The sequence below is a fragment of the Rattus norvegicus genome, chromosome 4 (assembly GCF_036323735.1).
Source record: "Rattus norvegicus strain BN/NHsdMcwi chromosome 4, GRCr8, whole genome shotgun sequence".
In the NCBI taxonomy this organism is placed as follows: Eukaryota; Metazoa; Chordata; class Mammalia; order Rodentia; family Muridae; genus Rattus; species Rattus norvegicus.
The window spans coordinates 181,485,347-181,500,926 of record NC_086022.1 but is presented as its reverse complement, the minus strand read 5'-3'; the positions used below and the strand labels follow the sequence as shown (position 1 = coordinate 181,500,926).

Below are 15,580 nucleotides of genomic sequence, written 5' to 3'. Positions count from 1 at the left end.
GCTTCAAAGATGTGGAATTCATTTCTGTTCCTGGCAGAAATGGTGACGAAAACCCCACTTTCTCCAGAGTCGTGTATCTTTTAAGTTCCCATTCTCTGCCAACCTGAGGTTCAAGCTGGAAGGGTGGTTTGATGTTAATTTCTTGGGGCGAGTGGAGCAGAGAACCTTTGCCTATGGGTTCGAAGCTTAGTCCTGTTTTCTCCTTGTGTGACAACCGTGTCAGAGCCCTCTGCCCATCTCCTGTTGGGCTGATACTATCTTACTAAGATGCGTCTATGTGACACGTGCACACATTTAAAAATGAATCACAACGACCTTGCAATGTATGTCTGTAGTAGGTCCTGTCTGTGGACCCTGAGCCCAGAGGTGGGCAGGGGACTTGTCACGCTTACCTTACTCTGGTGGTTTGAATGAGATGTCCCTGTAGTCTCAGCCACTTGATTACTTGGTCCCTAACTGATGACGCTGTCCGGAAGGTTTAGGAGCATAGTCTGGTTAGAGGAAGTTTATAACTGGAGGTGGACTTTCAGAGTTCAAAACTCCTGCCGTTTCCAGTTTGCTATCTCCACTCTGTGTCTGTGGCTCGAGATGTGAGAGCCCTCGGCTGCTGTTCTAGCTGCCATGCCTGCCACCAGCTCCCACTGCTCCACCATCATGGACTCACTCTCTGAGAGGCCAATAAAGCTTTTCTGTAAACTACCGAGGTCTCAGTGCCTTATCATAACAGGAGTGGTGATTATTCGCACATAGGAAAAGGTCCTTGCATCTATAGGCTTATATTAACTCTCTTTAATCCCAGCACTTGGGAGGCAAAGATCTCTGTGAATCCAAGGCCAGCCTGGCCCACTTAATGAGTTCCAGATCAGCCAGAGCTACACGGCGAGACACGATCTCAAACATAATCAGCAGCAACAAGAGTTACCCACTGGATCCGTGGCTGCTGATAATTATGCGATTGTGTAACCAATAAAATAAAAGGTAACTGCATTCTAAACGTCTATGCCTTTAGCAGCTGTAGATAAGGGAGCCGTGAAGAAATCTACAAGAAATGGACAATTTCCTAAGGGGAAAGTGGCATCTTGGCCAGCTCTGCTGCTGATGCCTCCTCGTTCGCACCACAACCTCACAAGTGGCCGTAAGTCTACTCCGGTAGATACTTATGAGTTACAAGTAGATGAACTGGAGAAGAAAATGTCCACCCTGACCCTGAACAGAGGTCTCGTGATCGGTCTCCTGCTGAGGCAGGTCCCGGAAGTGACTCAGGTGAGCCCAGCCCTACTTACTTCGCACCTTCGGTCACGCTGACGTTTTGGAGAAAGTCACTGCTTTCCTCAGTCAGCTGATGTTCCTTCCCATCTGTCCTCATCTGCAGAGACGTCATGTCTTCACTGAGGGTCGCCAGTGTGAGAGCCGACACGTCAGTGCTGCAAGGACAGTGACAGGAAATCTGTCAGCCGGATCAACAGTCCCTTGACATGTGGCTAACTCTTCCACAGAGAATGCAGCCTGTTTCCCACTGCTGCCAAGGTGGCTGTCCATTCTACCAGACCCCAAAGCAAGCTCTTGAGAGTCTCTCTTCAAGTATACAAGGGAAAGGGTCTGTGTGCGATTGCCCCCAAGGACGCAGCTCATGTCCAAGTCGATAAATCACCCTTGAATGGGGACATCATAGAGAAATACACGTCAGTCATGTGAGGGACATGACTCTGCATGTTTGTAAGTTATTTCTGGTGGTGTAACATGCATGCTGCAAAAACCAGAGAGCAGAATATAAAGTTGCTAGTATTTCAGGGCTAAATAACCAGAGACATCCAGATGCGAGCATTTACCACTGAGATGGTTTGTCCTACCACTCTCTGTCTTTAGACCTCCGGTGTGTTTTGCTGTTTCCCATTCCTGACAACTGTGTCATTTCCAACTCCCCACTAGTAGACTACATTAGCGATATCACGATGTAATACAGTCTCATGAGGATGACACCTGAACCCCTAGGTACTCAAGCTTCTTCCCTAGAACTCGGGTTATTAAATCAAAGTGGGCTATCACACAGATTCTTCAGGATTTAGAGAAATATTTCTAAATCGGAGCTCAAAACGGCAACAACAGAATGTGCAGAGTGAGTTCCAGGACAGCCAGGGCTAATCAGAGAAAACAGAACACAAAACAAAAAGACTGTATGTAAGACTGTGAACTGAAACCGAATCCTTTGCAATACTCTTAAGCAAGTTCAGTCCCTTCTCCAGTCCCCACCCCCAAACTGAACTTCTAAAGGCTCAATCAACAAGTGCCACCAGCCGCTGTGTGTGAGCCCTGCCCTTCCTTCTGGCCAGCTGAGCTCACTGAAGAGCAGGGAATGGTGGAAAGGTTCAAGTACTTTGGCAACGAGGATTAAAATATAGGGAAAGAAGAAATGCAGAGAAGGTTCAAATCTAAGATCCCAGTACTTGTAAGGCTGTGGCAGGGGGGATGACCTTCAGTAGCTCAGGTCAGCCAAGGCTATAGCATGAGGCCTTAGCTCCAAAGAAACACACAGGCAAAGAAGGGTGAGACCAAAACACGTGTGAAAAGCTTTGGGAAGGTGATGGGGTGAGGGCTGTCTTGGTACATAGGCAGGCAGATCTCTGGGTCTTGCTAGCCAGCCAGCCTAGCCTACTGAATCCAGAGTTCCAGATCAGTGGGAAACTCTGTCTCAAAAAAATAAAGTGGGGGCCTTTGAGAGGGCTGAGTAGGTAAGTGCACTCACTGTCCAGCCTGATGACTCCAGTTTGATCCCCGAACCCGCATGGTGGAGAGGACTGATTCCCACACATAGTCCTTTGACCTCCTCATGCACACCAGAGAAAATGTGCACACATGTAAATATCGATGGATTTTAAAGAATTAAAATCAAAGCAGGCAGCAAGCAATACACATCTGCACACCCACATGCACACACCAGAAAAGGAAGTTAATCCTTGTTATATTAACCTCACATAACAAGGTAGTAATTGTAGTGGTAACAGTACTGATTATATTGACAAAGCCGTTTTGCTTTTGTTAGTAAGTCACGTGTTACATTGTTTCATTCAGTCCTTACCACTACCCTTCGGGCAGTTAACAATTCAGATCTTAACCATTCCTATTTTTAGGTCAGGAAACCTCAAGCAGTGATGACCCACGATTTGTCCAGTTTCATTAAGATGTGGTAGAAGTGAGATTTTAACTGTCAGTCAGCTTCACAATTGCCTATGAACATAAAACTTTCTGCTTCGATAGGTTTGACCACAGCCCACTGACCTCCAAGGCAGCCCCACCCTCTGAAGATAACGTCTGAGTCTCTATACAGCGGGAAGAAGCCCACTACTATAAACTCGGTGTGCAACGCCAGCACATGAGCTCTGTGCTTGCTGAACACAGAACTTCCCATCCTCCCCAGCCTCACCTGACCGGCCACTTCATTTCAAAGAGAACCCAGTGGTTCCGATATACAGAGAAGTTTGGACACACTCATTCTTTGGAGCTTACTTAACAGCAACCCCTCTTCTCCCTATATTACCCTGTTTTTTGTTTTTACCGGTTGACCTTCAAGGCTGTATGGCATTAATCAATGAGAATGAACCCTTGTCCCTTTCTCCACACACCACAAAAACGTTTAGAATTATCACCTTGAGGGGGAAAAAATGTGTTTTAATGGAAAGGAACTGATCCACTTTAGAAGACTGACTCATGGCGGATTGATTCTCTAGCCCACCCCCCCAGCACAAATTTCCCTCTTCAGAGCCTGCTTGCTGGGTAAGTTGAGGAGGAACGTGAGTTGAGTAATCAGGGACTTGGTGAGGAGGCAGCACACAGAGGGGCCCATGTTCTTGTCCTTCCTGATCTTGTTACATTTGTACCTCAGAGTTCCCTGGGACGTTTGGCTAGTGGCACAGCCTGTGTTCCCCAGCTCCCCGGGCAGAGAGGCCTTGCAGGTTGGTCCACACCTGGGCAGAAAAGCTTGCAGTTGGGCCTGTTCTCTCTGACATTCTACTTGGAACCCAGCATGCGAAGCTCCTAACTCCCTCCCCTGAGAGGGAAGACAGCAGTGTCCCCTGCCTGTCTCTAACCCATACACAAGCTGGCCTCTTAGCCTCCTGGTTTCCCTTCTAGGGCTAGGGCCATCTCCCACCCTGCCATCTTCTCACCCATCAGCTGGCCTCAGACACACAGTGACCGGGGATACTCCTCTGACCTCAGCTCCCTCCACCACACACTCTTTCAACTTGTCTTCTCTCCCACTTTGACTTTGGAGCCTCCAACTTCCTCACTGATGCTCAAAGGCCTCCCACCTGGGCCTCTACCAAGCTGCTCTGAGTCTCTGCTCCGGAGAACAGTTGGCCTTGAGGCAGTGGTTACAAGCTGACCCTCAACGACCACATTTCCTCTTGCTATGCTTGAATGACACACTTTCCCAGGAAAATCTACATTTCTCTCTGTCCTTTCCAGCCATCATTCGTGGGAAGCCAGAATCCACGGCAGGACCTAACAGGCTGACCTCTGCACCTCTCAACTCCTGAATCCTTTCTCCTCAAGCAGCAGGATGGAGATGAGAGTAGAACTGCTTACAAGCCTTACCTTTGGTTTGCATCCATGTTTGAAGCCTGGTTTTGCCGCACGCCTGCTGTTTGATTTGGGGGCAGAGTTAATTACTTTGTCCAGAAGCAGGGTTTGGTAATGGCTACCTACCCGAAACACTGGAAGGATTAAGGTGATAATTGGGAAGGAGCTGGGAGCTGAGCAGTTGCAGGAGGGAGCTCCTGGTAGAAAGCAGGTACCTCGAGGAGAGCCATGATTACTTGCTTCCATGGCTTTCCCGGCTAGCAGAGTGGCCAGCTCTCCCTGTAGGTGCTCAGAGTCTTATCAAGGGTACTGGAGGATGTGCAGCGAGCAGCTGAGATTTTTAACAGGACCTCTGAGGTTTTGTGCTCAGCACCACCTCAGCTTGAAGCTCAGACAGGCACCTCTGTCCTGGGACCTTTGCTTTACCCTTCCTGGTTCAGAGGTCAGATTCTGCCCCCTGCCCTCTCAAAGTGCCTGTTGGGACAATCTCCAGCCTTCAGGTTCCCACCTCATATCATAACTATAACCTGTCTTTAGAGGTCCCAGGACTCCACGTTTCTTTAGGGAAAAAAAAATCACAAAATTGTTCTAATTTAATCAACACTATAATAGCAAATACTTTTTGAACGTTCACTAATATGCCAGATATTCTTGTATATATATTTTACATATATGAGATTTTTCTAAATAATTCTCCAACAGAGGAAGGATCTGTGACTCATATTCAACCTAGATTCGTGTGGCCTCAGCCTCCATGCCCTTAAGTACACTGTATTGTGGTCACTTCATATTGGGATCTCACGATGGTGGTGGCAGTGGTGGTGGTGATGGTGGTGATGGTGGTGGGGGTGGCAGTGAACGCTTACCCATACAAAGTAAATAAATGTAATTTAAAGGTTTGGGGGGAATGGGTGTGGAGAGTGCTGGAGAGATGGATCACCAATTGAGATGTTTATTGTTCTTCCAAAGAACCCAGGCTCGGTTTCCAGCATCTGTGTAGGAAACACCTGTAACTCCATCTGAAGGAGTTCTGATACTCCCTCATGGCCTCCAAGGGCACTGGCACATAACACACACACACACACACACACACACACAGGCACACACACACACTACACACACACACACTACACACATACACTACACACACACACACTACACACACACACACTACACACACACACACACAGGCACACACACACACTACACACACACACACTACACACATACACTACACACACACACACTACACACACACACACTACACACACACACACACTACACACACACACTACACACATACACTACACACACACACACTACACACACACACACACTACACACACACTACACACACACACACACATACACACACAGGCACACACACACACTACACACACACACTACACACACACACACACACACACTACACACATACACACTACACACATACACACACAGGCACACACACACACTACACACACACACACTACACACACACACACAGGCACACACACACACTACACACACACACACACACTACACACACACACACTACACACACACACACACAGGCACACACACACACACACACACTACACACACACACACTACACACATACACACACAGGCACACACACACACTACACACACACACACTACACACACACACAGGCACACACACACACTACACACACACACACACACACAGGCACACCCTCTCGAGCGCACACGTACACACACAAGTAAAAATAAAACATTTTACAACCAGCACACATGGCACTCAAGTTTTAGTGGCAGAACTATCACTGTAATCTTGTTGAAGTATAAATTATATAACCATCTGTCTTACTAAAGGCCTTGCACCAGCATCATGCCGGTCACCGCCCCTGTCAGAAGGTCAGGTATCTTCATGCTGACCTTGACAACTGCTGCAATGGGGGGGAGGGGGACAGGTGTCAAAAATAAATTAAAAAGATAATTAAAGAAGAAGAAGCAAGCTTTTATGATTTCCTGTGGCAGTTGCCACCCTTACTTGGCTGGGCCCCACTGGGGAGGGAGGCAAAGGGAGTCCAGAAGGCACATCAGACCCAGGGCTTCTGCAGAAGGGAGGGTGAACAACCAACCCTCAACCAGTTCTCCTCACTCTTCTTACTGTTCAGCCAGTTTGTCTCCATGAGGCTGCAGACAGTTTTTAAATTTGGGGTGTGGGGAGTACTGAGTAGCAGCAGTAGAAACTGCTGGAGTCAGCCTTTCTGTTCTTAGGGGGTAGGGATGTCTGGTAGAGAAACAGCCTTTCTGTTCTTTGGTGTTGGAATATCTGTGACTCTTTTTAGGGAATATGTATGAATGAATTCCATTCTCAAGCTGGGCTGTAATTCAGCGTCTAGATTTCCAGAGATTGCACACAGCCACTAAGCACGGAAGCAGCTTTTATCTGGGCAGGGTCAGGCTGGAACTCAAGATAAGCCTTTGAACAGCTTCCCCGCAGTCCTGCTGAGAACTACCTGGGAGAACACCCATGGAATACTCCTCCCATCCAGTCAGTTCCTAGAAGCCGTGCTCCGAGGCCAGGGATGGTATCTCACACGCTGGAAGTCCAGCTCCAGAGTCTCACCTGCTCCAGAACACGGCCCAGACTCCAGATACTTCTCCTGAGACATTGAGGCTTCTAGGTTTCTCCTTGGACATTGGTGCATCAGCTTGAAATGCCCAGCGAGAGTTGCCTCTGACACTGACGCTCTGGGGCCCGGCATCGAACTCCAGGACCCAGTCTATAAGGGCCTCGGAAGAAGTTTCAATCGTCAAACTAATCAATTCTCTCTACAACGTGATCTGAGGAATAAGCTTTATTACTCAGGGCCCCCTCCCCCCACTGCAGTCCTTCTGTTAAACTGAAGGGTTCCTTCCACACCACAAGCCCCACATGGGGTCAGACCGCTTCACGGGGACTGCATTTACTGTACCCAGTTCCTCTTGGCTCACAAACACTCCCTGTGGAGAGGGCTAGACACTAACAGTGGGGAAGGCGAGGTCCCCATTAGGGACCAAAAAACAGGCCCAGGAAAATTCCAGAGGAACACTAAGAATGGGAGTGTTTGGCAGAGGTATGTTTGGGCACGAGGACGGGAGGGGTTCCTTATTCCCCATCAATCCCAACTATTCAGTCAGTATCTGCCAACCGACTCTGGCTTTCGGAAACAAACACAGAATCACGGGTTGTACACATTCCCGACTGCTTGGAGCCTGGTGACTCTTGCTCTCTGCTCTCTTCCTTCAGCTTTCCCAGCTATGAACAAGTTTCTCTTCCGGCCCAGTCAGTACGTGCTTTTCCCCTCATTTTCTGCATCTTTGGGTCTGGAGTCACAGTGCAGGGCTGCCAGCTCTGGTGAAACAGCAGAGATAAACCTCACTCAGCACGCTGGCAGCCAATTCAAGGCCAACGAATCAACAACATTTTGAGCTGGGTGTGGTGCTGCCGGCCTGAGACACCAGCATTTGGGAGGCAGGAACAGGGAGATCAGAGATCCAAGGTCATTCTGGGCTACAAAATGAGTTCCAGGCCAACCCTGGATACATTTATACTAAATATGTCTTTAAACAGGAGTGCACATAAGGCAAGTTTACAGATTGGTCAGTGGATGTCAGTGTGAGCGAGGCTCACAGAGGCCCTGACCCTGCCACCTCCCTGGGAACCAGCTTTCATTCAGCCTTAGCTCTCATGCTGTTCATCGGCGTGGTAAGAACACACATGAGAATGGCCTACAATCTGAGCATCTGAAGGATGACCTGAAATAGCAAAGAATCCGTTTGACACAGTAATAAACCGGAAGGCAGATGTGTTTGTGCCTCTGACAGCCACAGGAGAGAAGGTGACTGAGGGCTGGCTTGGCAATTTGGCCTCTACTAAAATCAGGAACCCCTTCAGATATAGCAATCTCTCTGGAAAATTCTGAAACTTCTCTTTGGCTTCCCCCGAGGAGATGTTGTTTCTGGGGGCTGGGGGTAGGTGGGGTAATGCTATTTGAAGACATACTGTTGTGCATTGAACATACAGAGCCGGGAGACCAGCACACCTACAGGCTGATCTTACCTTGGTCCCCTCTATTTCCTCATTCTTAGGTGACACGTACATTCACTCGAAATTTAGCTTCTCTATAACCATGCGTTTCTCACAGATGTTTTTTATTCCATGTATGTAGAGGGGGACAGGCTCCTGCAATATTGTGCACATGAACGGCAGCTTTGAGGTGTGGAGGTGCGATCCACGTGGGTCCTGGGAAATCAGGCTCAGGCTGTCAGCCTTTGCAGCAGGTGCCATCCTTTATCCACGGAGCCATCTCCCCAGCCTGGTGGACATTATCTCTAAGAGCACCTAGCTAATTAGGGGATCCTCTGCTTGGGACTTGGCTGTGGCCTGGAAGAGCTTTCTCGGTGAGAACTTTGGCTCGAGATAATTTACTACCTTTGAGGAATAGATTCCCAAGAGAACGCGGGGTGGCAGGTGAGTACTCAGTTACACACAGGGTCATGCTCGACCGTAAAGTAATGTCTTGACCAGTTTGTAAAACCTCCGTGGAACAAACTCCTGTGCGGGATGGCTGTTAGGCATCAGAGTGCCAGCCCAGGGTGAAGAGGCACGGAGGGAGGAGTGTTGAAAAAAACATGCAGCGTTTACCTCAAATCCAAGGGCAGGACAAGGAGGCTGGAATCAGAGGCAGACACCAGTTATGACCCTCAGCACAGGACACACAGGCTGCCTTCCAGAGCAATGACCTCCACGGACCGGTGAGACCTGGCTTAACACCATGTTCCTGCTCAGGGCTTCCGGGAGGTGACCATCCGGGAGGTGACCATCGAATCCGATAAGAGCAGCTCGGAAGGCTATTCTGGTTGGAGTCAGGATCATGACCTGAAACTGGCCAACAAACTGAAAGATGAGAGAGAGAGAGAGAGAGAGAGAGAGAGAGAGAGAGAGAGAGAGAGAGAGCCCTATGCTTTCAGATCTCTGCAGCAGTGGCATGGCTACCAAGTTTGAGGTTTCGTTTTTAAATGAGTCTCACTGAATATGCCAGATTGACCTTTAATTTGAGATCACCTTTTTTCTTTGGCTTTCCAAGGCATACACCATTATGCCCAGCTTTGGCTACAGACTTTAGACACAGGTAGCCAGGAACTAAAGCCCAAGAAATTGGTTTTTCATGGAGAACCTCCTTCTCTTGGTTCTCCAGGGGGAAACACTTCTCCAGGCCAGAGAAGCCAAGCAACAGTGAGCGAAGCCATGAGTGTCAGGTGTTTGTGTTGCCAAAGGACCACTCGATTGATCTATATTACATCATTTATTAGAGACAGGCTCTCATGTAGCCCAGGTTGGCCTCAAACTCACTATGTAGCCAAGGATGACTTTGAACCCCTGATCCCTCTGCTTCTTCTTCCCCAGTGTTGGGAGTGTAAGAGCACTCCAACATACACAGCTCCTACATTTTATGTATTAATTATTTTTTAAGACAAGGTCTCATTATGTGGCCTTATACCCACAGCAATCCTTCTGCCTCAATCTCCTCAGACACAAACTGTAAATCCATCCAAGGCACAAATGTTTTTTAAAAGTTTCTCTGAGCAGGAAGTTTGAAGAAGGAAGGTTTGTGTGTGTGTGTGTGTGTGTGTGTGTGTGTGTGTGTGTGTGTGTAAAGAGGCAGACAGACAGACAGATACAGACTGACTGACTGACTGACAGATAGGCAGGAACAGAAGAGGAGAGGAGAAAGGCCTTCTCAATTCTGTGCTACTGTGTTGACCAGCACCCTCCTCCAGCACTCACTGTCATGAGCACAGTGGATTATAAAACTTCCTGTTGCCTGGGAAGTTCTCTGTAATCGAGAGCTGTCTGACCTGTCACTTGCTTTCCTTCCCGGAAGCCCAGAGCCCAGAAAGTCTGCTTATCCAAATGCTTATGCAGAGACCCAGGCAAAGCCATCTGCTTTGATTGAAATTACAAGAAATACCTTTATGACTGACCATAAGGCTCCATCCAGCGGCTGCCTCTGTCCCTGATGGTGGCATCATGATAACAGCCCTTGGGTAACATGGCACTTAAGGAAGGTGCGACTTCACATGAACTGGCACATTTGGCTGACCCATACAGATCTGGCAGGGTGGCTGGGACCTGACATAACCTTAGGACCTCAAGCTGAAGGGTCAAAGGACTGGAATGCCTTTCTCTATGCGACTTTACCCTGAGACTGATACAAAAACTAGATTCTTCTGTTCTAAGTTCACCGTCAGCCTGACACCGTGGAGTCGGTGCTATGCTTGTCTAGCAAACATGAAGCCTTGTGTTCCAAGCCATCCCCTCATAAGCTGGGCATGAAGTGCACACCTATAATCCAAGCACTTGGGAGGTGGAGGAAAGGAGACAGGAGATCAGAAGCTTATGGTCATCTTTGGCTACGTAGCCAGTTCAAGGCCAGCCCAGATTACGTAAAAACAGACAGATGAATAAATAGTTCATTTTGTTTGCCAATCCATATTGAATCATTTAGAGGCTGAGGAGAGGATGAAGCTTATCATTTGCAGAGGCCCAGGGTCTAAGAACTGGCAAACATGCCTTTAAAAGAGCATATCTGGAGCTCAAGTCCTGTTATCCTGACACAAAGAAAAAGCATTAATTTCCACTCTCTTTCTCTCTCTGTTTTTACTTTCCTGCAGCAAGAAGAGAGCAGGGTGGGCAACGGTAATGGATTTAACATGGTCATAACTCACAAGCAGCATTGGTTAAACTCTGTAAAGTCTCTCCACTTGGGAGCCCCAAGGGGAACAAGGGGGAAGGCTCCTTAGAGTTACTGCATGCCTGCTGGTGCGTGTTGTTCTGAGTCCCTACTGTTAGGTCAATAGTCCTGACATGATGTGTTTGAGTGCCCTGCAAACCACATGCTGGGGTTGGAGAGACTCACTTTCCCCGCAGGGCTCACGAGTGGGAGCACTCCAGCAGCTCAGGTGGACAATGCAGGCAGCGGAGGGTGGGTGTACCCCGAGTCAGTGCATTGCTCCATACGTGGCGATGAGAGTTGGGTCAGGCATGGCTGAGGTTGGCTCTCTTGTTTGTGGAGTCGGGCCATGGTTTTGACAGTAATGAGGAGGAGCCAGAAGCACTTTGTTCTGTGTCCAGTGTGTCGGCTCATGTGCTTTCCAGAGAGGGGGTGGGGGGAACCATGACACCCACTGTGGTACTCACAACACTGGGGTCAGAAGAGGTCAGGGGTGGTAGGAACCTCTAAGAACTAGGGCAGTAAGACCTGTGCTGTAGCTGCTCCTCTCTGTGCCTGATTCAGGGACACCTGCCTAGGAACAGGGCCTCAGGTGATTTTTACAACATGCCTGGGAATGCAGAGAGGCTGGGACTTTTCTCACCCCAGCTCTTAGTTAAATGTCCATAGGGAGAGAGAGATAGAATGAGAGCAGGACATTCTCATAGTTGTGGCTTCTCAGCTATGACAGCAGCCACTCTTGCTTCCCTCAGCTCCTTCAGGTGAAGTGTCACAGACTTCAGGTGAAGTCACACAGTGTCCAGGTGTCTTAGTATCACAGGTGTCTCAGTGAGCAAGTGTCACAGTGTCCAAGTGTCACACTGTTCAGGTAAAATGACATAGAGTTCAATTGAAGTCACACAGTGTCTAGGTGTCACAATGGTCAGGTGTCACAATGGTCAGGTGTCTCAATGTCCAGGTTTCATGTCCAGGTGTCTCAGTGTCCAGGTGTCTCATGTCCAGGTGTCTCAGCATTCAGGTGTCTCAGTGTCCAGGTGTCTCAGTGTTCAAATAAAATGACACAGAATTCAAATGAAGTCACACAGTGTTCATGTGTCATAGTGACCAGATGTCACTGTGTTCAGGTAAAATGGCACAGAGTTCAAGTGCAGTCACACAGTATCCAGGTATCACAGTGTCCAGGTGTCTCAGTGTCCAGGTGTCACTGTGTTCAAGTGTTTCAGAGTCCAGGTATCAGTTTTCAGGAGAAGTGACACAGTGGTGACCCTGTGAATTGACTTACCAGTGAATTGACTTTTCTGAGACAATGCCTTGCTGTGTAGCCCTCGCTGGCTTGGAGCTCACTGTGTAGACTGGGTTACAGTTGGTCATGATGAGGAAGTCAAGGCAAGAACTTCTGCCGCAGCACACCTACAGTCAAGAGCAGAAGGAGATGAATACATGTGTGTTTGTTTGCACTTATGTTAGATTTCTCCACACAGTACAGTTCATGACTTCCTGCCTAGGGAATGGTGCTACCCACCACCAAGATGGGCTCTCCTCCTCTATTAACAGAAAATCCCCCAGAGGCACACCCACAGGCCAACTCATTGAGACAGTTTCTCTTGGTGGGCCTTTCTTCCCAGACAATGGTAGGCGACATCAAGTTGACAATTAAAGATGACCATGGTGTGTGTGTGTGTGTGTGTGTGTGTGTGTGTGTGTGTGTGTGTGTGTGTGTTTTCTGGTATGAGAAGGTTCCTTCCTCCTCCACCCCCCATAACTTATTTTCTTACCCATTTCTTTCTTCCCAAGAACAGAGTCTCAGCCTCAGACACCAACCCTTAATCCTAGGGAGGCAGTGACGAGGGTTAAGAGCAACCAGAGTGGCAGAGGTCTTAATGGCAGTAAGGAGGGTGATGGGGGTGGCTTCCCCTTCCCCCACCCACCTTGTTCCAGAAAAGAACATAAAATCTTCACAATAGAGACTCTCAGTCTGGGGATGGGTGAGACTTTTATACCCTCCCCTCAGGGGCCTGGGCAGTGAATAGAGAGGTATTTTGGGTTTGGTTTGGTTTGGTTGTTCTTGGTTGGTTGGTTCGTTAGTTTGATCACCACACTGAACTGCTAGATAGTATCTATCAGCCAACATCTCTAGGTGTGCAAGTCAGGTTCCCACACCACGCAGCAGGACTGTCAGAAATGCTCACAACACTGACCCAGAAATCCTAGACTGTCGTGGCAACGTCAACACTGTGAAGTGTCCCCAAATGAAAACCTTACTGGGAGTTTATAAGCACGTCAGTGTGGTTCACGCTGTGCGTGGATATGAACAGGAAGGCAGCTGGACTTTGGGAGCAGGTGCAAGAATGGTGGCTGTGACTGGTGTAAGCCACCCACTAATGGCCTGATGCCAGGTGCCACCTCTCTGTGGCAGGCATCCTCCTCAGATGCCTCCTCTGTCCCAGAGTGTAGGAGATGCCCAAAGCAAAGAAGTCCTCTTGTCTGACTGGAAGCAGGTCCCAGCTCTCAGAAACCCCTGTGTGTTTCTAAGTTTGGACTGTTCATAGCTGGGATGGCTGTACTGTTTTCCATTCGGCTACCGTAGTCATTAGACAGCTCGTAGTTAAATTGCTCACCCTGGTGTGCATTCAGTGTTATTTATAGGCTAAACATTCTAATTTTAGGGGTAAAAGAGAACGCATTTTTTAATGTTCCTTTTCCCAAAATGCCAGCCAGTTTTCTTTTTCTTAGCCTAAAATTACAAAGGCAGAGTGTGTCCTTCGGCAAAAGGGTCTCCCATTCCTTGCTCTGTGGGTTCTAGCTGCAAAGCCGTCTCTATATTCTCATCCCCGAACTGTGGGGGATTTTATTGTTTTTAAAATTATCTAGTTATTTACTGAAGCCTGGTCTGCTGTGGAGCCCAGGCTGACCTTGAACTCACAAGCCTCCTGTCTTTGTCTAGGCATGAGAGGATGCCCTCCTGTATCCCACTAGAGAAATCCACCACTACCAAGTCATGCAGGAGGCAGGTCCTGGAAGGAGAAGCCTTAGTGAGTTTGATAAGCTATACTATTTTGTCCCCAGGTGTCCCTTTGGGAGGACAGCTGGGCCCTGTTTCTGCTTGCCAGCCTATAGAAGAGTCCTGATGTGTGCATTTCTAAAGTGATCCCATCAGACACAGATGGCACAGTCCTGAGACCACAGACAGGACCACTGTGGATATTACATCCTTCCCTCCTGACAGGGTCACACGGTAACCCAGGATGGCTTCAAACTCACAATCCTCCTGCTTTGGTTTCTGAGGTGTAAACACACCCACCCATTCCTTTTTGACGACTTCTGTTTCACTGTTAAATAGGTTTGCAACGGCTCTCGTGCTTCAGCAGCACACTGCACACGCTGTAAGGAACAGCCAGCCAGGCGTGATGCCAACAACCGGAGATAAAGGCAGGAAGATAGGTGTTCAAGGTCAGCCTCGGTAACAGACTGGCTTAAAGGTCATCCCAGGCTCCATGAGAAAAAAAAATGAGGTAAAAAAAGGCCACAGTAACTATTTTAAATAGGTATTTATGTGAACTTAGGTTAAAGACCCTAGTCTTGAAGGTGTGTGCCTGTCTTGCCTGGTCACGGTGCCTACTGATGTCATTTTTAATGACATCTTCTCTGAGCTCTTGAAAAGAACCAACCTAAGAGATGCTCCCTGAAACTGTGAGAACACAGACATCAAGGGCTAAACAGATCATCAGGCTGTGGTGGCACATGCCTGTGTTCCCACAGCTCAAAAAACTTTTTCAATATAAAGAGGGGCTGCTGAGACAGCTCCGTGGTTAAGAGCACCGGCTGCTCTTGCAGATGACTCCGGTTTGGTCCCAGCATCCACATGGCTGCTCACGACCATCTATAACTTTAGTTCTAGGTGACCTAATGCCCTCTTGTGGCTTCCGTGGGCACCATGCATGTAGCACACAAACGCAAAAATAGACGTAAAAATAGAGTGAGCTCACGTGATAAGAGAGCCTGAACATGTGTTTCTCCAAAGAATGTATGCAAACGGCAGCAGCCATATGAAACACTCTCAGATTTGCACAGATCTAAACCACAACGAATCAAAGGCCCATGAGCGTGAACCCTGCTGGAAATTGGAAAGGAAGCCGAACTCTAGAGTTGGCAAGACTGCGGATGACTTCTGTCTTGAAGAGACACCATGACCAAGGCAACTCTTATAAGTGACATTTAATTGGGGACATTTAATT

The 15,580-nt window shown here is 48.3% G+C and overlaps 1 protein-coding gene across 4 annotated transcripts in view; it reads right to left on the bottom strand.

The window, feature by feature from the left end:
* Positions 1-9,637, bottom strand: part of Smco2 (single-pass membrane protein with coiled-coil domains 2) — a 30,457-nt gene extending 20,820 nt beyond the window's left edge. For 2 of the 4 annotated variants that reach the window (XM_039108891.2, XM_039108894.2), the window contains exons 1-2: positions 3,876-4,016; positions 1,284-1,424 (exon numbers count right to left, since the gene is read on the bottom strand). In XM_039108891.2, the coding sequence (XP_038964819.1) occupies positions 1,284-1,381 (98 nt within the window). In that variant the 5' untranslated portion in view covers positions 1,382-1,424; positions 3,876-4,016. Of the gene's footprint in view, positions 1-1,283; positions 1,425-3,875; positions 4,017-9,256 lie in introns of those variants that run through there. The other 2 variants (XM_039108893.2, XM_039108895.2) reach the window with 2 other exon arrangements.
* Between the last annotated feature and the right edge of the window lie 5,943 nt (positions 9,638-15,580).